The 25,474-nt window shown below is 45.4% G+C and overlaps 1 protein-coding gene across 2 annotated transcripts in view; it reads left to right on the top strand.

The window, feature by feature from the left end:
• Positions 1–25,474, top strand: part of DOCK1 (dedicator of cytokinesis 1) — a 503,869-nt gene that overhangs the window by 384,992 nt on the left and 93,403 nt on the right. For both annotated transcript variants that reach the window (XM_023637097.2, XM_023637090.2), the window contains exons 30-31: positions 11,696–11,774; positions 18,959–19,059. In XM_023637097.2, coding sequence (XP_023492865.1) covers positions 11,696–11,774; positions 18,959–19,059 — 180 coding nt within the window. The remainder of the gene's footprint in view (positions 1–11,695; positions 11,775–18,958; positions 19,060–25,474) is intronic.

The following is a 25,474-nucleotide window of genomic DNA, read 5'->3' as shown; positions in this document are numbered from 1 at the left end:
TCCAAGTGTTCAGTGAGGGTCCCAAAGACCCTTCTCCTTACAGAGTCTTCTCTGCTGGAGTATGGGTGGAACTATGAATCAGATGCATGATCACTCCTGTCATTTTGTTATATTACCTGGAAAAAGGGATTATGCACATATAATTAAGGTTAATGATTAGTTGACCTTAAGACAGGGAGATTATCTGGTTGGGCCTAATATAATCACAGGAGCCCTTTAAAAGGACAGTTTTCTCAGGTTCATAGCAGAAGGAGGAGGCAAGAGATTTGCAGCATGAGAAGGACTCGACATGTCGTTGCTGATTTGAAGATGGAGTGTCCACGTGAGAAGGAATGCAGGCAGCTCCTAAGAGCAGAAAGCAGACCCCAGCTGACTGTCAGCAAGGAAACAGGGACCTCAAACCTACAACCTCAAGGAATTGGCATCTGCCTACAGCCTGAACGAGCTTGGAAGAGAAGAGCCTCCAGATCAGAACCCAGCTTGGCCAACACCTGGACCTGAGCCTCCTGTGACCTTAAGCAGAAGACCCCACCAAGCCTGCAGTGAGGTCTGACCCATGGAACTGGCATTGCTTTAAGCCACTGCCTTTGAGGGAATTTGTTCTATATCAACAGAAAACCTACCATGATGGTGGCTCTCCCCAGATAAACTTCACCTGAAGTCTGCCAGCCAGAGCCAGGGGCTGAGCTGCAGCCCTGGGCTGGTGCCTGTCTCTGCAGTACCATTAGGAAACAAGGTCTCAGAACCTGAGCACAAACTGCACCAGGCCACCCATGTCCACCTTGGGAAGTGAACCCTCTCCATGAGAGTCTTTGGCACTATCTAAGCTACTCTCTGTGGACGAAGATGGTTGAAGAAGGTTCCATACACTCAACAATTGAGTGATGGTAATTCTGAGCCACAATAGAATCAAAGAGCCGGAAGCTCTTAGTTACAAGACTTTCTCTTTTCTCATGAGCTTCGACACCAGCTGAGCTTTCGTGAACACTTATCTCCTAAACTCTCCTTTGCCTACTGAAAGCCAAGGAGATACTTCAGAGGCCTCTTTTGAAACAAATAGCAAAGAAGAGGACAGAGGCCTCATCTTTTGTATCTTTATCATACTCCCGACCGATTATTGAAGACCTACTATGACCCAGGCCCTTTCCACTGACTCCTCTAATTCCCCCCACCCATAGACCTCAATAAGGAAAACTGGAGGTCAGAGGTGTTAATTCACTTGTGCAAGGTTGCACAGCCTGTAAGTGATGGAACGTGATTTAGGCACAGATCTCAAGGCTCCTACTCTCTCCACTTCTCTACCTCTTTGTGTGTTTCCCCCTGCTCCTCTCCAAGGTGAACACCCCATAGAGAGGCCCCCCAGGCCTAGTGAGAGTGAATAATCAACTAAATGAATAGTGAATAGAAGCAGCAAATCAGCAATGAGGATGGGAAATGAGGAAAACATCTCCACTGCCAGGTAGCCACTCCCAGAACATTCTCAAGCACCTCGGCCCCCCTCAGTGTGCAAAATCCCTGTCCCGGTTTTTAGCCTGTGGCCAGTGAGCCGACAGCAAGTTACAACCATTTGCTAAATGATTACAGTGCCCATTAGCAAGTCTTGAAAATGAACCAGGATAAATTCTAGGCATAGCTGGAATATTCCAAGATGAAATAACTGGAAAGAAGCATTCCCCTTTGCAATTATCCTAGTGTCTCCTAAGAATTTCTGCCTTGAACCTTACAGTTGGCTCAAGGCCTCTGACTACTTAACTTTTTCCTGGGCTCCCTAGGTGGATTCAATTACACTGTGTTTTATTTTATACAAGATACATTGTGGGTGCTGTAGGGAATAAAGAGTCAGCACAGATGGACTGTCAATGGACATGCAGTAGAACTGAGGCATGCCAGGTAGGGGACCACTGTCACATGTTAAGTGAGACATGACATACTTGGGCCATAAAGGACTCTGAGTGGATGGTTGCTGTTGTCATTATTAGTCCTATTTATTTATGTTTATGATTATTTGTTACTGCCCCACCTACTCCCAGAACAGATCTGAACAACCTGATCCTTTGGGGAGTAAAAGTGAAAGATTCTTATTTCCGTGTGTGTGTGTGTGTTTGTGTGTACGTGTGTGTATGTGTTTCAAATCACGGAGCTTAGTCACACTGATGGTGGAGTTATGGACAGAAAAATCATGACTTCCACTGCTGTAGTTTCTAGAAATGTCCAGTTCTCTTTCCTTCTCATGTTTTTCTTTTTTCTTTTGGTAAAATATATGTAAACTTAAAATTTGCCATTTTAACTATTTCTATGTGGACAATTGAGTGGTGTTAAGTACATTCACAATGTTGTGCAACCATCACCACTGTTTATTTCCAAAATGTTTCATCACCGAACAGAAATTCTTAACTCCTCGTTCTGACCCTCCACTCTCCATTCCCACATATTTGGAACTCAGAAAATCCTCTAGATAGTAACATACACTCTTACACCCGGGAAAGCCCATCTTCCAGGACAGTCTGTGCCCATGCCCAAGGGACGGGGCCACGGTGACTCTTCCTTCCCTGCTTCCTCCGCCCTCCAGCCTGCCGTGGCACATCCACTCATGGTTGTCCTTGACTCCTCCAGTTAGTAGTCCTAGATGGATGCCAAGGTGCTGGGGGCGGCGGGTGGAGGGGGAGTAGTCTCTGGGGTGAGCCAGGGCCTTTACTTATTGTCACAACTGATTCTGTGAGTTGGGATATGCCCATTCCGTAACCGAGCAAAAACGGGCTCATCCTGCTCACCTCAATCTGGTGCCAATCAATTGCAAACAAGCCCGTGGTTGGAAAAGGAAAATTTATACGATTAGCCAGCATAATTGGAAGATGGTGGACTAGTGACCTGAAGAACCGTCTTAAAATCATACAGATCTTGAGGCAGTTTCTATAGGGGAAATGGGCAGATAAGGAGGGGGTTTAGGGATGTCCACCATCTGGTGTGACCAACTTCAAGACGCCACATTATCTCTTTCTTCTGTCATTCGTGATGGGTACCAACGCAGAATTTTTCTTTCAGGAGGGTCGTCATGTTCCTGGGGAATTCAGAGAACAAAGTTTTCTGGTCACAGCTGGGAGACATACGTAAGCGAGGGTCATAGAACCAGCAATCATGTATTTCGTAAAAGGGAGAGGTGCTTTCTCATCGGCCGACGTGCAGGCTAGAATGTGTCCACAGAGGCTAGTGAGTCACCACCACAGTTACAGTGTTGCTTCTTTTCTCTCTGATGTCTTCCGTTGTGGTGACTTAAGATCTTGCTGTTACAATTCCTTCTGTTTCCTCCAGCAACAGAGAATTCTCACTTCCCAGTGTTCGCTGGTAGGCGTTCCTGATGTGTCTGTCCTGGGGATTTTTTTCCTCTCACCCAAGGTGCCCCTAAATCCATCCACACTTATTTTGTGATGTTGAAATAGGTGAACCGGGCAGGCTTGGGTAAGGAGAGGAGAATAAGGAGGAGAAGGGAGTAGAGAGTAGAGGGATGGCGTGGCTTTGTGAATCTTTAACACTTGACCCTGAAATAAGACTATTAAACATGCTTGGTGCCCTTGGAAGCGCAATGGCAGGCATCTGCCCACTTTAGTCTCCAAATCACTTTTGTCCCCGTACTTGGTAACTCCACTTCTGGGCTCCAAGTGGGAGGTTATCTCCTCTAAGCTTTGAAGGGGGCTTTTTAATGTCTTTTTGATCAGCAAGTTTTATTTTCCGATGACAAACAGGTATGAACCCAACCCTCCTCACTGAATTGGTGAAAAACTCTCCAAAAATCTGTGTAGAACACAGATCAGAATGTATCACAGCTTTGCAGAGACAGCAGAATTGTCTGTACACAGCCAGATAACTTTGCAACGCAACTACTCAACACGGCTGTTATAGTGGGAAAACAACCGTAGAAAACCCCTAAATGAATGGGTGTGGCTGTTTTCTAATAAAACTAATTATGCTACCTCACACCCATTATGATGTCTACTATTAAAAAACCAAAACTATCAAGTATCGGGATGTGGAGAAATTGGAATCCTTGTGTACTATTGTTGGAATATAAAATAGTGCAGCCACCACGGAAACTAGTTTGGGAGCTCCTCAAACAATTAAAAGTAGAAATACCATGTGGTCTGGCATTTTCACTTCTGGGAATAGACCAAAAGAATTGAAAGCGGGCACCTGAAGAGACATTTGCAAACCCATGTTCATAGCAGCATTATTTGCAATAGCCAAAAGGTGGAAGTAACCTAAGTGTCCATCAAGAGATGAATGGATAAATAAAATGTGGTCTATCCATACAGTGGAATATTATTCAGTCTTAAAAGGGGAGGAAATTCTGACACATGCTGCAACATGGATGAACCTTGAGGGCATCGTGCTAAGTGAAATAAGCCTGACACAAAAGGACAAATATTGCATCATTCCACTTATATGAGGTATCTAAAATAGTCAAACTCATCAAAATAGAAAGTAAAATGATGGTTGCCAGGGACTGGGGGTGGTGGAAATGGGGAGTGAGTGTTTAATGGGTGCAGAGTTCAGTTTTGCATGATGACAAGAGTTCTGTGGATGGATGGTGGTGATGGGTGCACAGCAATGTGAATGTACTCAATTCCACTGAAACATACACTTAAAAATGGTTAAAATAATAAATTTATGTTATATGTATTTTACCACAATTTTTTAAAAAGCCTTTATAAAGAAAACCTTTTTATTTACAAAAATAATCTGTGGCCTGTAGTTTGCTGAGCCCTGCTTTGAAGAGTGGGGGAGGCCATTGTAGGAAGCACAATTCCAACCAGGTGAGTTTGGTGAGAAGTAACTGACCTAGGATTCATACCCCAATTATTCTATAGGATGAGAGATGTATATGTGTATTTGTTATAACAATAATTAATGCCATTCACGAGACAGTTGCTACATCGCAGACACAGATTCCTCACGAAGGCCTGGTGAGGTCAGTGTTAAGAGCCCATTGTACGTAGGAGAAGACCGAGGCCCTGAGAACAGAGGGTCCTACCCAAAATCATGTGGCTCGTCAGTGACAGTGGTGCATCCTGAGCATCAGCTAGAAGTTGGGGGCAGTATGTGCACCAGTGTTAAGAATGTCCCATCACCTCTGTGCAAGGCAGGCACCTTCTGTTGCCAAGATAGGTTAGAAAAGTCTGACAAGAGAATGTATTTTAAGTCTTTGCTATGAAGTGGCTTAAACCTGGCAAAAATTAACTTAGAGAACACCATAAAAACAATAGGGGCCAATCTGAAAATGCTATATACTGTGTGATTCCAACTGTATGACTTCCCGGACAAGGCAAAGCTGTGGAGACAATAAAGAGATCAGTGGTTGTCTTGCCAGGTGCTCAGCAGGAGGGAGGGAGGGATGAATGGGCCGCACACAGAGGATGTTTAGGGCAGTGGAACTATTCTGTGTGATGCTCTATGCTGGACACGTGTCCACAGCCATAGGATGTACAACCTAAGAGTGAACCCTAACATAAACTGTAGAGTTCGGGTGATAATGACGTGTCAATGTAGGTTCTTCACTGGTAACAAATGAACCATCTGGTGCAGGATGTTGATAATGGGGGAGGAAGAGTATGTGAGAACTCTGTAATTTCCGCTTAATTTTTCTGTGAACCTGAAACTACTCTAAGAAATAAAGTCTGTAAAAAAAAAAAGATAATAATAATGTAGGAGGGGTTAAGAGATGGCATAGAGATGAAACAATCATGGGCAGAAGGTGGTAACTGTTGAAGCTGGGTGAAGGGTGCATGGTCTTTTACGCTGTCTACTTTTGTATATGTTGGAAATTTTCCTTAATACAGTGTAAAAGCAACACAATTGCAGGAATTTAGTTGTATCATGCTGACCACATGATTAAGGTTCCTAAGGATGGCAGCATAATTTAGTGACTGGATTGTGGCCTTGGTCTAAGGCTGCTCTTTCCTTCTAGGAACATGTACATCTGTCTCTCTGAGCTTCTGTTTCCCTATTTTTAAAATACTGGGTAATTCATGCCCCACAAGACTTGTGAGCATCAAGTAACAGAATTTCTGTGAAAGTGACGACAGTGCTTGGAATGTGTGGTGCTTAGTCAATGCTTATCAGCAATGCTGCAGAAACTAGAGCTGGTCAAGAGGGAGAGGAAACAGGAGAGCTGGGGTTGGTCTCAGACACTTTCAGGATTTCTCACCTTCTGCCCGTGGTGGCTCATTGGCCACAAGTACTGTTTTGGCTGGAATCTGAGACAGAATGTGCATGCAGGGTGCCACTCTGTTTAGCACGAGTCACACAAGTAGACCAGGCCCGGAGTTCTCTGCTCATGGAGACCCCACAGCAGGGACGACACAGTCTTAGTCCAGAGTACACACTTCCTGGGATTTCTCTTATTCCCATGAGCATCACAGACGGAGCCTGCTTCTACCAGGGCTGGCCAGCGGAAAGGCTCTGAGCAGTTTGGATTTTAGTTAAGAGTTTGATGGATGTTGAAGCCTTACTGACTTGAAAAAGAAATGAGGAAATCTTAGAAAAAGGAAAAGTCCCTAGTGCGTTCCAGAAACAGTGCAGTTGAATCTTTTGGCTTTACTGCTCCTGACCGCAGGTGTTCCTTCTCTGCTTTAAAGTCTTCAGGGCCCCCACTGCCCACCATCCAAAGGAAGACTCGGTGCCCTGGCATTTCCAGCCTCTCACCATCTGGCCCCAGCTGAACCTTCCAGCCTCATTTCCAGAAAGTTCCCGTGACAGTGGTTTTCCCACTGTTTCCCAAATCTCCAATATGGGAGGAAGGGCCCACCCAGACCCCCACCTTCCCTGCATCACTCCACCTCTTTTCTGCCAGGCTCTTTCTTAGAAGTCCTTCTTTGTGCATATGTCTTCACTTCCCACCCAGGGTCCCACTGTAGGAAGTGGCTGATCCTGTTTAGTCACCAACTTGACAAAAGAGCCACTCTGCCAAGTGTGGGATGTGCTAGAAGACCCATCGTCTCCCCTCCCCGTCTACCGGAAGTAACATTGCTGCATCTCTTTTTATCACTTCATCTTAAGTTGCTTCTCCTTCCCAGCATTCCTGAATTCTGCGGAAATCATTTTAAGGCAGATTTCCAGCTACTATTATGTGACTCATCGTTCTGGGATAGAATCTGTCACTTTTAATTTGTTTCCTTCTTTCCAACCATTTTGGGCAAAACATTTTGTTAAAAGATGCATTTTTTTTCCCCTGAAGAGACTCTTGTTTTACTGCCAGGGGTATTTAAATGCCCTCATATTGAATGCTACAATCTAATTATGTAACATAAAGTAAGTTTAAGGAAGGAATTTAAAAAACCCCACAGCTTCACCATTTGAGAAATGGGGCTTTGCATTCCGCTGGAAGTTCAATGTCTTTCTTGATATTTTTTTTTCTGTAGTAATGAGGCACCTCATCTTCGAGTTTTATTGGCAGCAAACACTGGCTAACAGAGATGCTAGAAATGCCTGAGGCTCCGTCATAATAAAGTCATTTTAGTGACTGTAATTGTGCCAGGAGCTTCTAATAGTTAAATTGGTTCCTGATTACGTTCCACTTGCTAAGTTCCCCTCTACTCAATTAACACATAATTATTTAGGACTGTGCTACTTTTATTGCTCTCCACATGTTGCTTTCCAATAGGCAGCTTTTGGGGACCATCTCCCCTTGGAGCCCATGAGGCATCATCGCCCTTTTTGTGCAAGAACAGAGCAGGGATATGGGCCGAGGGCAAGGCCTATGGGGCCTGCTCTCTAAAATGCTTGTGGCTGAGAGCCTTGGAACTAGGCAGGTAACTTGCGGGCAGAGCCTCACCCAACGACACCCAACCTGTCTCCTAAAGACGTGCAGAAAATTCACAGGGCATGTCTTCCCATTTTACCAAATGCTACTTGACATTGTGTAAAGTGTCAGCAGAGATCAGTGTGTGAATGACTTTGTATTACATGGCGACATCTCTTTCTTACCTTTAATCTCAAAGTTAGAAAAACCCTCAAAAACCCTTAGTTTGAGGGAGCTTCAAGGCCCTATAGTTTAGTACCTTCATTTGTTGGTTGAAAATATAAGAATCTCAAAAACTTGAGCAACTTTCTGAAGGTCACATAGCTAAATGTTTACAGGGACGTGAAGAGAGAGAATGAATTGGATTTAGACTATAATTGGATGTTTGTGTGCGTGTGTGTGTGTGTGTGTGTGTGTGTAGACAACAAACTCATATTTGACAACGTCAGGAATTATGGTCCTGGACAGACCACAGACCACTGGCTCTGAGAGATCTGTTAGTGTGAGTATAAACCAACAGTTCCTTAGGTCAGAACATTTCAGGATATGTGTAGTGCTCAGGGGTCCTTTTAGATGCTTTGGAGGATCCTGATATGTAAAAGACAAAGTTCCTGCCACCAAGGAAAGAGCTCAGGAGGTGGAGAGGAGAGTGGGGAAACCAGCTCCAGAATGCCAAATGCCTACTGAGAAAGTTGGTTAACAAGAACCTCAAAAGAGCTGAACCCCGCAGTAGAAAGTCTACTTGGAGTGCGAGGACTCCAGGGAGAGCCAGGGGCTGCCAAATATTCTAGGCTCCCTGAGCCCACTGACTTGGGTCAGGGCCTGATCTTCTGGGCCAGCTCATCCATCCTTCATTGGTCCATCCATCCATCCATTCATTCCTGTGACTAAAACTTAGTGAACATATGTGACATGCCAGATGCTGACTTGGCACTGCGAGTACATGGGTGAATAAGCAGACAGGGCCATTTGGGAACAGTTCTGGAGGACTTCCCTGTCCTTGAGCACAGCTCCAACAGTGCCCAGCACAGACAAGTCACCAGGGACGCAGAGGCCAGCCCACTCAGACTGCACCCTCCCTCTCCTTGCCTCTCGACGAAAAGGATTTGATCTCGAGCAGTGTTGAGCCAGTCTGAACCCTTCGTTTCAGACTAGTAAGGCATCCTGCTGTCCGTTCGCTTGGCTTAGCTTGTGTTCCTCTCCACAGTCCTCTGTGACTGAAAGCAGATTGTTAGGCAAAAGCTTTAATGTGATTTCCTTACTTATTTTCTCTAGGTTGGCATTTATTAGAAGTAACTCATGAATTACAGTAGATAATAGATATTTTGACCTAAAAGTTATTCTCTGTTTATTTTCTTTTTGACTAAATATTGATTTATCTTCAGATGGACTTGGGATGTTGCGAAGTTTTTAATCCCATCAAATGTGAACTGTAGGATATAATTTGCATGAGTTGTGGATGTGGCCCTGGATGCAGCCAGCCGGAGCTTCATCTCTCCATTGTTTCCTGCATCGATTACAGTTTTTATTTGATCTTTCCTTTAGTTTTCCTCCAATGATGCACATTCTGTGTTGTTTTTTGTCCTGGGTTTTAAAAAAATTTCTAGTGAAGCTAAATTATAGAATCTCTCACAGCACTGCTCATTCTCAGTGGTCATTTCATTAAAAAGTTTTTGTTCAGCCTTCTTATTTCAGCATGACTTTTTTTCAAAAAAAAGTCATTTTGAAAAATATCTTTATTTAAGTAACTGAAATTGTTCCAAAGCTTAATTAGAAGTGGCATATTGCACCTGTTTGGGTGCTATCTTGAGGCAAAATAATTAGCCTGTAATAATAATGTATGTTCTAGTAAGCTTGTCATTATTGTCATAGAGGCCTGGAGAGAAGGTCTTCCTTAAAGCTCATAGGACCATGGGTACTCTAGTGAACAGCTGAGTTCTGAAGCTGAAGGAAAAATTAAGGAAAAAAGACGTTCGTTAGTGGCCATAAGCCCCGTGTTTTTGTGCTGCAGCAGAGCCCATGCCCCTAATGACAGGAAGTTGTCTTATTCCATTGACACTTGGGTGATTTCCTTTGGTTGCTGGCATTAATGCAATGCACATCCTCAGATGTTATCTGAGCGCAGTTGCCAAGGGTCAAGTGGACAGGTAAACCATCTTCTCCCTAGCCACACATCTATGCATCCCGTACTTCAGAGAGCTGAATGTGACACGGGAGACCCCAGCCCAAGACTGGAGGGCTGATTAGGGTTGCCAGGTGTCCTGTACCTACAAGGCATGTCCTGGATTTAGTGATTTTGCCCTGGTCCTATATTAACTTGTCAGGATGTGCTAAATGCCCTATGTTCGGTTTTTTTTTTTTTTTGGATGACTTACAAAATTCAGCAGGAAGAGCTATTTTTTAGACTTAACTGGACATCCTATATTTGCAAAATCTGGCAGCCTTATGGCTGATGGATGCTGCTGCCCAGTCTGTACTCCTGGTTAATGGACAAGCCACGATCCCCAAGTCCCTTCATTAATAGTCACTTAAAACACGAATTCCTCCTTTATGGTTTTATTTAACATGGACACACACCCCATGGCCTTTACCAGGGAAGAATTCAAATAACTGACTCCAGTTTTCTTCAGTGATTGAGATAGCAAACTCCATCACAGGCCATTTGTTACACCTGTTTCTGTCCTTGATCCCACTGATAGGTTTCTTACTGAAATGATGTCTGCAAATCTGCTTTCTTAGCACTGTACACAGTAGGAGTGTGAGAGGAAGTGCCAGACAGTGGGTCTTGGGCAGCGGGTGGTGGTGGGAGGTGGTGATGGAGACCTCCTTAAAGCCCCGGGTGGAGATTCGCTTTCTCCATCCTCGCAGGCTGACTGGCCTTTAATGGCTCTGGGATGGCCAGGGATGGGGAGCTTCTCCAGGCAGGCATAGCTGAAGAGAGCATGTTCTCAGAGAGCGCTGCTTCCTAGTAACCTAGATTTCTCTTATACTTTCTGGCTGCTTCCTGCTGTCTAAATAGAGGAAGTGTAATTAAGTTTATTATCTGTGACCTAATGCTAATTCCTCTCGCGTCCTGCCTTTGTGCAAAGGGAGAAGGGTCATTTAAAAAGAAGTATCTGAACTAAGCTTTATTGTTGTAAACACTCTCAAGGGTAATAAAACAAATCTCCTGAATGAATAAGCTTGTGAAAGTACTTAGTACTCTGGAGTCATTTGTGACAGCCCGTATTGCATATTTCGTCATAGTAAAGTAAAAGTCAAGGTATTAAAGGATATGATATTTTGCTCGGAGTGTTTAAAATTGTGAATTGTCCATGAACCATTGAATTAAATCTCTGCTAAAATTCTTGTCAAATCACTTTCAGACCTACTAAGGCTTTTAAAATCAATTTAAACATGTAAACAGTGCCCCAAATTAGCATTTGGAGTATAGGACAAATGATACAGAAGTAAGCCACACCTCCAAGCATGGTAATATTTCACCAAACCATTCCAAGCCTGATAGCTGGTGTGTATCAGCACTTTCAAATGCTTAACTTTAAAAAGCTGGCTAAGCGAGGACCAATTTAATAATATAACATTAAGACATTGTGATGTGAGAAAAGGACTTAATTTGTACCGTTCCTTTTTTTTTCAAACTAGTTTTTTTTAGTGATACTTTTCATATGTTACTTTCAGGCGCTGTTATCTGGTCTGTTATTCTGCATGTGCTAATTTCTTTGATTAATTTGGAGAGTATCTGCATATAATTCTCTGGGCTTTTCACTGGCAAAACCTCACAGCTTTTTACAGGACTAAGTTCACTTTCCAGACAGTCTTGGATCGGATCTAATTGAAATGCCAAATCTACAAAAGTACCAGAGCAAAAGTGTGTAATTATGTAATTTTCTCTTGATCTTTCAGAGTCTTCCTGCGAGCGATTAATCAGTATGCAGATATGCTGAACAAGAAGTTTCTGGATCAAGCCAACTTTGAGCTACAGGTAAGAGAAGAGGGAGACATGACCTTTGTTGGGAAATCATGTTAAAACAAATTGTTCATCTGAGCCAATATCTTCTGTTTCTAATCCTCAAATTTAATTGGTCTCCCATCCAAGATGTGGAGATGGAATTTACAATATGGACATTTGGAACCAGAGCATTGAAAATTATGCCCTTGGGGTATTTGCTCAATTTAGCAAGGAAGGAGATGGAGCTGTCTCAGAGAGAAAGTGTTGGATCAGAGTGACAAGTAGGGGCTCTCTGAGCTGGGAGGCCACCATGTCTCAGTTGGTATGGTTGCCAAGATTGTCTCAGATCATCCTAATGTGGGGAGGAAAGGAGCTGCAGAGGAGGCCAAGTGGGTTTGCATCACTGAGCTCAGCTGGCTGGTAGAACTCAGGTTTTCCCTGATAAATTCTCTCCCTGCTTTGTGCTACCCACAGTGGCCTTTACCAGGCAAAAAGGCCCTACCCCTATATGCCTGGGGTTGTGGTCAGCTGGTCAGGCTCAGCCCTACTCCTCCAGTACTTGCAGCGTGTGTGTGTGTTTGTGTGTGTGTGATAAGGACTGATTTTGCCTGGCATCATTTCTTACTATACATCTGGTATTTGTGGCTCTCGGTGCCTTTGTACCCCAGATGTGTTTCTGCTAATAATCATTTTGCATTATTACTACTTAGTTTTGTTTACTAAAGTTTGCAAATACAGAAAGTGTCCAGATGCAAATGGCATTAGTTTCCTGGGCAGGATTGTTCACTGAGAGGGAACCTGAGGATTTATGTACACTCACTGGGTGGCCCAGCTCTGTTGTCTGTCACCAGATAACAGAAATTAGACACCCATCTACTGTCCCTTTTTCATTGCTTTCTCAACTTTTAGAGCTAATGTGATAGTCAATTTAGATTGAGTTCTAAGGTACCTATGCCCTTATTTCTTTTAAAATTTAAAATTTATAATTTATTAACATTATACTATATAAGTATATAATATAACAAGCACTATATATCTAAAAATGTTTTTTCACAATTTTTAATTTTTTATCATTTTCTCTGCTTAATGCTTGTTTTCACACGTCCTGAAACACAGATATATACTCATTGTGAGACATTCGTGCACTGTAAATCAGCACCTTGAGTAAAATATGAAAGACTCCTTCCCTCCCTTTTCACCCTCCACAGGGTAAATTTTAATCAGGGTGACTTTTTTGGGGGTGGGGAGGGAAGATTGGCCCTGAGCGAACATCTTTTGCCAGTCTTCCCCCTTTTTTTTTTTTTCTGCTTAAGGAAGATTGTTGCTGAGCTAAGCCCTGTGCCAATCTGCCTCTATTTTATGTGGGACGCCACCACAGCATGGCTTGTCTTAGCAGTGCTAGGTCTGTGCCCCAGATCCGAAACTGTGAACCCCAGGCTGCTGAAGCAGAGCATGCGAAATTAACCACTGGGCCACTGAGCTGGCCCCAGGGTGACTTTTAACTAATCATTGTGTGCTCTTTCTAACTTTTCTTTAAGCATTTCTGCGGACCTACGCATCCTTTCTGTTGGCTTTTAACGTGAGTTGGATCATACCTATATGTTTTTCAGTTCTGTCATATTCCACAATATAAATGTACGATGTGCAGGCAGTCCTGTACTGATGACCTCCAGGCTGTTCCCATTTCTTCCCTGTTGCAAGCAATGCTACCGCGAACAGTCTGACAATGCGTCTCAGGGCTGCAGTGCTATAGAGAACAGGTTCCTGGAAGCATAATTGCCAGGCCGGATGGTAAGAAATTTTAAGTTTAATGGACATGGATAAATTACCCTCCTAAAATGCTTTAGCAATTTGCAATCCCACCAACCTTCTTTGAGAGCAACCATTGCCTGGAATCTTCTCCAATGCCAATTTCTTTAAAATGATTGGTTCTTATTTTTGTTGGGATTTCTCTGCCTGCTAGTTAGGCTGCAGTTCCTCATGGCCTGTGTGATTTCTGCTGTGAACCATCTGATCATTTCCTCTGCTCGTTTTTCTCTTGGGCTCTTTGTTGTATATTTTGTAAGTTGAAGTTCTTGATAGAGCCTAGTTATAGGTTTAGGCTTATCCTATAGAAATATTTAATTTTTCTGCAGTCCATCTGTCATTTCTTTTATGGCTCTTGGGTTTTAGGTTTTGCTTGGCAAATCCTTCTTTGCTTCAATGTTATCAATGTAACTATTTTTTATGTAGTTAGTATCTGCTAATACCGTTATAGTTGTGCTTTGTTTTTCTTTTAATTTTCCAGTGATTAATCCATCTGGGATTTCTATAGTTAGCGTTAGGAGTAAGAGTTTAACTTCACTTTTCCCCACGTAGTTTCATGAATGATGAGGAATCTTCTTTCCCAATGATTTGAAATGCTGCTGTAAAAAACACAGTTGCCAATGTGTGTGTGTCAGTTCTATTTTCTGTGTTCTTCCCTACTGGTTTTATACCCAGCTAGTAGAGCCAGGACTTCCCCATTAGTGTGTTATTACAAAATCATCTTGGCTCTTCCTGTGTATTTCCTCTTCCATGTGAAATTCAAAATCAGCTTGTTAACTTTTTTTTAATGCTGCTTGTATTTTAATTGAGATTCCTTTGGATTTATAAATAAATGTAGGGGAAATGTTACAGTATTTGGGGAAATACTTTGCAGTATTTATTTTTTCCCATCCCATACAGGAATGTTTAGGTCTCCTTTTTGTGACCTTCCTTAGGTTTTCTCATTGGATCCACATAGGCCCTGCCCCTCACTTGCTGGGTAGATTGCTGTGTACATTAAGTGTGGCTGCTGTGAGTGTGGGCTCCTTTTTCCCAGCACATTGGTTATTGCTACCCTTGTTCATTGTTTCATGAATAAGGTCCCCTGGATGTTCCCCTCATGCCCACATGCCTTAGCAGCAATGCGCTCTTTCAGCCCAGCAAAGCACCTTGCCCCTTGGCAGGTGCAAAGTGCATTCTATCCTGGAGGACACCCACTCTCCCACCCCCAGGGGGAGTGCTTGGGTGCTGTATAGGGAGGCAGCCTTCAGTGAGTGCTCTAGGCAGCTGGTGCTCTGATGAGGCCCATTCTTATGTTCTTACATCCTCAGTCTGCCTCACAGTTCTCTCTCCTGACGCTTCCTTCTCCTTAAACTCATCAGCCCTGAGGGCTGCTGCTTACCTTGTGTCCCTCTGCTCCTCCTCAGCCTGCTTCTCATTTCTGGCAAGCACTGTTCAAAGAACTCTTTTTCTTAACCTTCTAGTAGTAAGCTGCCAATCGGACACCCTATCACCTCCTCAATACTGTAGTGTATATTTCCTACTAACAAGGACTTTCTCCTACATAACTACAATAAAACTACCCAAATCAGGAAATTTACATCATTGTTACTACTATCTACTCCTCAGACCCCATTCGAGTTCAGACGTTCCGATCGCATAGACGTCCCAGTCATAGGTCCCATCACCCGTTGCAGTTAGTTGTCATATGCATTGCTTACGGTTTTGTTTGCTTTTAATGTGGAATTTTTATATGATTTTTTTAAGACTTTTTACAGCAGTTTTAGGTTCACAGAAAAATTGAGAGGAAGGTACAGAGATTTCCCATATGCCACCTGTCTCCACATATGCACAGCCTCCCCCAGCTATCAACATGCTGCGCCTGAATGGTACATTTGTTACAATCAATGAACCTGTATTGACACATTGTTATCACCCAGAGTCCATAGTTTACATTAGTTTGCTCTTGGTGTTGTACATTCTGTGGGTTTGCACAAATGTATAATGACTTGTATCCTCTATTATAGTATCATGCAGAGTAGTTTCATTGCCCTAAAAATCCTCTGTGCTCCACCTGTTCATCTTCCCTCCCTGCCCTGCATTCAGTTTTTGTGTCTTTTTTGTCTCCTTCAGACTAGAATAGTTCCTCACTCTTGCTTGACTATACTGTCCTTGACACTTTTTTTAGGCTTTATTTTTATTTTACTTATTTATTTTTTGTTGAGGAAGATTTGCCCTGAGCTAACGTCTGTTGCCAATCCTCCTTATCTTTTTTTTTTTTCACTTGAGGAAGATTTACCCTGAGCTAACATCTGTACCAATCTTCCTCTATTTTTCATGCGGGTTGCTGCCACAGCATGGCCACTGATGAGTGTGTAGGTCCACCCCCTGGAACTGGACCCAGGCCACTGAAGCAGAAGGCATAGAACCTAACCACCAGGCCACAGGGCCCGCCCCTGTCTTGACACTTTGGAAGAGCACAGGCGTGTTATTTGCAGAAGGCCCAGCAGTGTGGGCTGTCTCATGTTTCCTTGTGCTTAGACCCAAGCTACACCCTTAGTAGGAATATCACCAAAGTGATAACCCCTCACCATGCCAGACCCTTTCAACCCCTGGGGCCCCCCTCACCCTGCTCGGGCTCTAACAGTGGCTAAGGGATTTTTGAGGTGCAGACAGTGTGCAGCCTTCCCATTCCTAAAGAAATGAAACCCTCCTCCTGTTTGGTCCAGTCTTGCTTCACGTGCAGAAGAGCCAAGATACCAGGCATGTGGAGCGCAAGGGAATCAACCTCCTTCTTCAGGGCATTTGATGACACTGTTCCCAGAAACGTCTCTCAGGCAGGTTTTAGGAGACTTGTGGCTCAGCAGTCGTCCTGGTCATGTGCGTGAAGAGGATGAGCAGGGAGTTGGTGACGCTGGCGTTTAAAGGAGCGTTCGTGTTTTTGTCAATGTCGGTTTACGGGCAGCCGGTATACGTTAAAGCATGTTCTGGGTCCTGCTCCGGCCATGCCCTGACAGTGATTCTCAGCATGCCCCTGAGGGTGGCCAGCGATTCCTGCCAGTGCTGTGACAAGGAGAGCACTGCCTGACATGGGCGGCCGTAGTCAGGAGGTGTCAGTTCCGAAAACAGAGGAAGCAACTGTACTTTAGTGACTCAAGTCACCCCTTTTATTCCACAAGGGGCTAAAAGAGAAAGTGCCTTTGTGGGTGGTGAAGGAGTGTGGGCTTGAGGTCCAGGACATCCCACTCCAGACCCTTGTTCCATGTCACGTGTCACCTGTGGCTTTGGGCGAGTCTCTGAACGTCATCTGAGAAACGGGGGAAGAGTGCTTACTTGGCTGGTTCTGTAGCGATCAAGGAGCTGCTGTGCTGCTACCGAAAGCGCCCAGTTCATGGCAAGCACCGCATAAATGAAGCCCACACACTCTGCTCACATCCATGCTCGAAAATTGCCACTTACTTCACTGGTAACTAAAACTGGAGTCAATACTGTTTACACTTTATTTTTGTGTAACTCCTTGCAAGTGTCTCTTTTGATATAATAAATATTAGCCTCGTTTTGTAAATGAGAAAACCAACGCCCATACGTTTCTTCTAAAGAACACTGAAAGTGCATTCAAGCTTGGACGGGTGACGGAAACTCTGACCATCCGGGCTCTTTCCCACTGAGAGCAGGTGAAAGTTCTCCTGCAGTGTCCTCTGGGACAAGAACAGTCAGTTCCTCAACCAGAAAACAGCCCTTTGCTTAGGAGTTCAGTTGTATCTGTAATGGCCAGACTCTCCGAGCCCCCTGCTGTAGTACCTAGTTGGGGGGGTGGTCTCCCCACTTGCCTCTCACCTCCTTCCCCCACCTCCCAGCTGATGCCACCTTCTGAGAGGGAGCCGAGCAGATGGAAGCAATCTGGAAGAAATGTCCATTGAGTTTCCATGTTGCATTTGAGAAATCCCCACAGGTTCATCCCTCAATTACTGGTTATGATTGATGGATCACTTACTTTATGCCAGACGTGGAATCTCGCCCCCACCCCAGCGCATTGTGGGGCATAGAGGGAGAATGACTAAGGCAGGACTACAGTGCCTGCTATGGGAGGGTGACCCGAGTGTGGCTGTGGGGACAGATTGTAGTGCTGTGAGGGAGAGGAAAGGGTGAACATACCTGGTCCAGATGTGCTAGCACACAGTGAGGGAGGTGGGGTGGGTGGGCCTGGCGTCTGCAAAAGCCCAGAGGTGGGAGAGTGTCAGTTCAAGGATCTGATGGGAAGGCAGGCGAGATGCAGAGTGTGCGTGGGGAGGCTGTGAGAGGGGAGGCCAAGGCAGTGAGATTGGTGGACTCATCCTCGGGTCTGTTCTGACCTGAAAGGTGTGGGAAGTTCTTGAACGAGTTCGAGCGGGGCTCCCTCTGGTTGGTGTTAGTTCCCTCTGGCTGCACTGGGGACTGTGGGTTTGAAAGGGAGGAGGCCAGAGACAGGAAACAGGCTGTTCTGGTCTATGAGGGAGGGAGTTGGCCTGGATTGTCAATACAAAGGGGACGGACTTGGGAGGTGTTCGCAAGGTGAAAGCAGAAGGACCTGCTGGTTGATCTGGTGCAATGCGGCCAAGGACACAGCCCAGGGTGAGTCCAGGTTTCTTGCCCGGGCAGTGAGGGGGATGGTGGTGCCATTTATTGAGCACCAATGAGCTAGCAAAAACATCCCCGTTTGTGATCCAGGAGTTCTTCCTTCATTTTAATTATCTTGACTCAGTCTTAAACATTGACACAACCAGGAGGTATCCGTTCCATGACTTTAGGAATCTACCTATAATAACATTTCTTGTTGAAGAATACTTTTATATACAGAGCTTTATGACAAGAAAATCATTTCATAGTAAATTGTCTTTCAAGCACTGTAAAGTCCGTAAATCCTTGAAATATGAAATGTTTGATCTTTTTACTTCTGTTTTCCTTAGTTGTCTAGGGTTTATATATGTTTTTAGTATCAGAAAAAATAGTAAATTATGGAAATGTATATACTATTAAGTAAGGGGCTCCATAATACAATAATAATAAGAGAGAACGTTTATTACGTGTTTATCGCGTGCTCGGCACCACTTCAAAGCCTCTGCATTATTGACTGCTTTTACTCTCCAGCAATCCTGTAAGGTAGGTACTACTGAAATTCCCATTTTACCAGTGAGGGAACCGAGGCACAGAGAGGTTTGATTGTTTGCCGAAGTGGCAGGGCTGGGATGTGAGCACGTGCGCTGTGACCTCAGAGCCCTGGCTCGGCCCTGAACCACACCGTGGGTTGCTGGTTTGCAATTTGTATGTAGTGAGTGTGGTTTTTTAAACATTTCAGAAGTGTGTGTTGGGCAGGTGATAAACGTCTCAGGGTGTTTTTAAAACCCGAGGTTAAGCTGTCCCAAACTTAGCATGTCTCCCTTTTTGGCTTTCAGCTGTGGAACAACTACTTTCACCTGGCTGTCGCTTTCCTTACTCAAGAGTCTTTGCAACTGGAGAATTTTTCAAGCGCTAAGAGAGCCAAAATCCTTAACAAGTAAGTCGGCGTCCAGGAGCCTGCAACTCTATTAGCATAATTTTCATGTAGTCTCAAAGCCAACTTGGTGCAAATTGAGATGTAATCACCGTGTAATGAAAGGTGGTTTCAAATCATGAATTGGTATTGCCTTTTCTAATCCCTGAATCGAGATCTAAAATTGCAGGGTTCATCTGGTGGGTTCAAACTCAGTGGATTCAGGACCATCGGCACCACCCTGAAGGGGCGTTTGGGGAGAGCCTCGCTTTTGCTGAATATTATTGTGGTGTCATTCCACACGTGGTTTGCTTTATTGCTTGATTCTCCAATGCTGCTTTGAAAAAGCAAGCTTCTGACAAAAGCTCTTAGCATTGCTGGAATTGTTGAACACTTCGTCGTGGAGTGAGAGCTGTGCGTGGTTTCCTTCTTTGGAAGGGATAAGCCCTGTCCTCTTCGGGTGGGAGGTCCCTTCAGGGACTGAACTAGCCTTTGGATTGTCCTAAAAACCTCTCAGAAGCCCTGTGGAGGCCAAGGTCCCTGCCTGGCACCTTCAGCTCTGCATCCCGCACAGCTCCTGGTCCAGCATAAAGAAAGAACTCCTGCTCACGTTTCTTTCCAACCTTTGGGCCCCCGTAGAGTCTTGCCTCTTGTCTTTCTGGCTCAGTTTCACTAACTTCTAACTTCTCTGAGTCCCCCTGTCATGTGGACTCCTGAGAAGAGGTCTCCAATTGCTCCCACGTTGCTGAGTCATCAGTTCCTGTTTGTCATTTCTTGATACCTATGCGTCGTGTTGACTGTTCCAAGGCTTTGCCAGCCCCGGGCTGCTCCCTGAAGTTAGAGAGTCCAGAGGGAGTCTCGGAAGGTGACAGCTGCTTGGCCCTTCTCCTGTTCTGTGAGTGTGTATCTCACTTGCAGGCCGTGTCTAAAGCACGTTATCCCTGGGGAGAAACCATTAGTTCAGCAAATATTTACTGAGCAGATACTATATGCCAGCAACCGTCCAAGCACTTTATGTGCATTTTTCACAAACAATCATTAAAACAAAAACCAAAACTATTCATTAGGTTCTCTTCTCATCCTTATTTTCCAGATAAGGAAGGTGAAGCACATTGTGAACAAGTCACGAGGCCAATGTCACACACCTGGTCATTCTAATCCAGGCAGTTCAGAACCAAAGATTTGAACCTGTGCTGCATTTAGAACCTTAAATCCTTTCATGTGTGCCCATCTACATAAAGGTCAGCCTTCACGGGGCCAACTTCCCTTCATGCTTCCTCAGTTGAGTGACTCCAGTCTATTTGCCCTTGATGTAGACAAGTGTTTGTTGTTCAGAAAAGGGAAATGCACCTGTTCTAGCGCTGAGAAAGGTGTAGGCATAGTGGGTGCCCCCCGGTGACGGCAGGGACAGCGTGCAGCAGCAGCAGCCTGCCCTCTCTGAGCCAACACGGGTTTTTATCACTTGTCCTGGCTGAAGAGGCAGACCTTTCCAAGTGGCACTGGGGATGGTTCAACAGGGATGCATCCGCTTTGCACAATTTACATCCCTCTGGGGCTCCTAGGAAGTTAGGGATGGCTGCTGGTGGTTGCTTTGTCCTTGTTGTTTAAATGCTCTCTTGGTGGAAGTTGTTTGTAGTAGAAACGGTGAGAACCTGCACACTCTGAGAACAACACTACACACCTCATTCACAACCACTGCTGGCCGTCCGGGTCCCCAGGTTCTCCTGTCCTGCAGGAGGAAAGCTAGGCCGCAGAGGTGGGTTCTCCTGCCACGTGTCTGCAGGGCTGTCTGTGGAGTGAGGTTGGGATCCAAACCCAGCTCCTGTCGACGGCGGAACCCATTCTTTGCCAGGCGCGCAGCAGACGCCTGCGGGAGAAGAAGTGAATTTAAACCGGAAATCTGCCTTAAAGAGCTGACATCTCCTTCGCGGTTTTTAGAATAAAACAATTTGATTGGCAGCATTCTCCAGGCCAGGGCGGGGGGCGCTCACCATCTTGGCTACAGCAACATCCGTCAGTGCGGTAGCCGCACCAGGCCTCGGCCACCAAAGAAAATGTTTGCTTCCCACGTAGCCTTGTGCATTCCGGGGCTTCAAAGCCAAGGAAAATAAAACACAGCCAGCTGGTGTCTCTCCATCCAGAGCCGGCGGGCCTCTGAGTTGGGCCTTTAGTATTCTCCGTCTCACAACCGTGGCCGTATGAGACTCCGGATTTTCCCTTTGAAATTTTCTCATGATCTCCCTGAGGAAGAAAACCCCCAAAAAACCCTGAGAGGCCCTCTCCCAGGGGCGTAGGCTCAGTGTGTGGCCACAACAGGCCACCAGGGAGAAGGCGTTCTCCTGTCTGTGAGAAGCACTCCTGGCCTATAAGGCCATGCCGCTAAGATGCATGGCAGCTTCACCTGTGTGTGTTGTATTCTTCGTGCCTCTTGCTGTACCTTAAACACTATAATCAATGTGCAATTTTTATTTCTAAATAGCTGAACCTGAATAAGAAATATTTGAAGAGATCCTACCCAAATGTTTAAATTTTCTAGACACGCCCAGCGCCTAGAAATGTTTTAATTGGTTTCAAATTGTGCTCTGTGCTCAGTCAGGCCAGGGTCCTGGTGCTCAAGATGCGGAGATAAAAAGTTCACAGTCTATGGAGGAGGTAGATATGCAAAAATAATAATGATCGGAGTGGAGCATAAGTGTTCACTGGGTGCCTTTGCCTCCCGGGGCTGGGCGGAGAGGACTCAGCCTGGGAGGCTGGAAGACCTGGGGCAGCATGGACCACCGAGCTGGGTGGTGAAGGAGGCTGAGATCTTTACCAGATTGACTGACTGAGCCAAGTGTCAACAAACAGCCAGTCCCAAAAGGGACATAAGGTCCTAAAAGGCATGGCTCGCTCTACAAGCAAAGAGATGCTCTGGGTTGGTGAAGTGTGAGTGAGTGGCTGCACCTGGAGGGCTGGGACTTGGGGCAGGGTGGGATGGGCCCAGTGATAAGGGAATTAACCACGCCAGTCTGAGCAAATGGCTGGGTGCTGATTTAGAGCACAGTGGAGCATCATTCATGTGGTAGGGTCTGAAAGAAGAGCGATGCCACGCCCATTAGCAGCCTCTGGCTGGCTCCATATTGGCCTGTGTGCTGCTCTAGGGTTTGTGAATCCAGACAAATGCATCTGAGTAAGGGCTGTGGAACCTCACACACAGCCCGCTTCCTCTTCCTCTTCTCTGCCAGGCCCTGCAGCTACTCACATCTGCCAGAGTGACAGCATTCTGGCTCAAAATAATAGAAAATTTCAGGATCAGAAGATCTGCCTGTTCATTCCCTCTTGTTAAGCTGTCTGTCCTCCTGATGACCCGGGTTGGGGAGATAATTAGGATATTCATTCCAAAGACGTTCCTCAAAGCGCATGGGAGTAACGTACAAGAATGGGCCATACCACTCCGAGAACTGATTATGTCAAACCCAAACTGAGTAAAAGATTTGCCAATGAACCACAAAATAAATAACCCCTAGGAATCAAGTCCATAATAAGAAAATTTAACTGACTCGACCTTCAGACATTCTTGGTGCTAGTGACTCTTAACAAAGGACAGAGATGTCAACGGAATGCTAAGCCTGAGCGTCATTTCTTCCTCCCATCCCACTGTCCAAGTCTTGTACACTGTTGGGGCTCAGGAAATAGGAGTCAAATGGGAAAGAGATGACTTGATTAGCAGCCAGCTTGACCATTTTAGTATACAAGGCCTCATGTCTCCTAGTATGGGACGCTGTGGCATGTGACAGCAAACAGGCTTCTGTGTTCAGCACCAAACCTTGTTCTGGATGAGAAGAGGGACTCATGAATTAGATCTCCAGCATATCTAAGCATAAAATGCCCACTTAAAACTTTTAGCCCAAGGTGGTCATGTTTGATGGCCCAGCTCATGGCAATGAATTTGGACCTGTGTGCAAAGACCACCCTCCACAAAGACCCTCTCCCCGGTCAGTCTTGGGATGTTTCCGCTCATTTTTTTTTAACTAGAGATGTCTATCCTCAGGCCAGTGTACCTTCTAAGAGAACAGGTTGCACAACTGGACCAAAATACCGCATAAACAAAACATCTCCATCTTTCTGATCACTGGGTTCTGAAACGCCAGTGTATTATGTCAAACTGGACACATCACTTTTCAGGGAAATTGAAAGGAAATAAACAGGCTGTGACAGCCTTGTTTTGCAGTATTACCTAATCCGAAGCTGCATTTATATCTTCCAAATAGAACAGGAAATATGATGTTTAATTTGTGTATGTACTATTTTTTTTCCAAAAGGCTCAAATTATTCCAAATAAATTCACTATAAACCAAGAATTAGAAGGGAGCCCAGGGAGACAGACTCAACAGTTGATAACCCTGTGCCAAGTTCCTGTTGGAAAAGTTAAGGGTCCTGCGTGCAGTGGTGATGCTGTGCTCTATAGAACATGATGAAACTTTATGCAGTGTAGGACACCCCTGTGCCTAGTAAGACTTATTCCCATCGGTCACATTTGGGGTCCCACCTCCTCCCACCTCCCCAGGAACTTACCAGTCTTTCCCATTAAAATAAAAATGTCTCACTCTGCCCATCATCTCCCTCCAGCTACCTCCTTGTCTCCCCGTTCCTCGGCCCCCCTACTCCTGACTCTGGTCGCAGGCCCCGGTACTCCACCTCTTTTCTCACTCTCGGAACTCCACTCCAGGTTCTCCTCCTGCTGTCTGGCCGCTCTGTTCCCTTGTCAGGTTCACACTCTTCCATCCGACCAAGAAGTGGCAGAGCTCCTCGTGCCCTGGTCTTAGGCTTTCTCATCCTATTCTCTCTCCTTAAGATAGCACTTTTCAAACTGTGCATCTCAACCTTTTATTGGGGCAGGAGAGCAACTTAATGGGTCATTGTATTAGTTTCCTAGAGTCATCTGCCATAGCAAATAACACAGACTCGGTGGCTTGAAACGACAGAAATTTATTGTCTCATAGTCATGGCGGTCAGCAGTCAAAATCAAGGTGTCGGCAAAGTTGGAGGCTCCGAGGGAGAATCTGTGCTATGCCTCTCTCCTCGCTTCTGGTGGTTGCCCCCAAGCCTTGGCTTCCTGGACTGTGGCTGCATAACTCCAGTCTCTGCCTCCATTTTCACATGGCCTCCTAACCTGTGTGTCTGTGTCTCTGAATCTCCCTCCCCTTATGAGGACACCAGTCTTTGGATTTAACCTCTCTCTCCCTCAATCCGTTATGACATCATCTTAACATCATGACATCTGCAAAGACCCTAGTTCCATATAAGGTCACATTCACAGGGCCTTTGCACCTGCTGGTCCTGCTGCCTGGAGAGCTATTCTTTGCCCTCTTTGTCTGGATTACACCTCTCCTTCTTCAAATCTTAGGGCAAGTTTTATTCTCCCAGAGAACTCCTACCACAGCCAACCTGGACCCACTGTTAAATTCTCTCACTCTTTAAAGAGCCATGATCATGGCCTTCACAAAACTACTGTATGTACATATATGTGTGTATCTTGTGTGATTATTTGTTTTATATCCATCTCTACTGCCATGCTAATAGCCCCCCAAGGTCTGTGAGTCTTGTCTGTTCTCCACATTATATTAACATTCCCATGTTAGCTCTGCACCTGGCCCAGTAAGTCTTCAGTCATGAATGAATCAATAAGTAGTGCTCACTGAACAAATCAATCTAAATGACCAGTGCAGCCATGATGGGGATGCTGTGATGATGCCCAGTGTGCGTTTTTAAAGGAAGGACCAGCCTGGCCTCAGTGCTTACTAGGACAGCCAGGGGCATCATCTCCTTCATTCTCACAAAAGCCTGGGAGATGAGCATCATGCATCATTGTCCCAGTACTACAGATGAGAGGCTGAGGGTCAGAGTGGTCAGGTAACTTGCCCAGTGTGCTTAGATTTGGGCTCAGGTCAGCCTTACCCCCAAACCTGCGCTGTCTCTGGTGGACATTGGTTTTCCGCCCTTGGGATGAAGATTCCAGAAACCAGGTGCTGAGATAAAGCCTCAGAGACCAGATTCATGCTATTTTAGGTCGGAGGTATAGGCCTGGATGTGGGATCCTAGATCTACTTAGGCTGTGGAAAGTTTGCCTCCTGGGCCCCCCGTGGGGCAGGCACTTTGAGGGTGCTCACTCACCTTGTGGTGGGCGCAGGTGAGCTGGGTGTGGTGGCAGCGCCAGGTGACTCCAGCTGCCTGCTGCTCTAGCTGAGCAGAGCCAGGAACACCAGTTCACTGCTGGGAATCTCTGCTTCCTCAGCGGAAGGATGGCTAAGCACCATCTTCTCACTCAGCTCATAGTCTTATTGCCAGAGTCAAATGAACAAAAACACTCTGAGATGCGCCACAGCGCTGTGCTGTGACACCAGGGAAGTCCATCCTTGCCGGTCCTTAGCGGGTGTGCTGTGGGGGAAGAACATGGATT

The sequence above is a fragment of the Equus caballus genome, chromosome 1 (assembly GCF_041296265.1).
Source record: "Equus caballus isolate H_3958 breed thoroughbred chromosome 1, TB-T2T, whole genome shotgun sequence".
Taxonomy (NCBI): domain Eukaryota; kingdom Metazoa; phylum Chordata; class Mammalia; order Perissodactyla; family Equidae; genus Equus; species Equus caballus.
The sequence above is the reverse complement of the archived record's forward strand: the minus strand, read 5'-3'. Positions and strand labels throughout refer to the sequence as shown.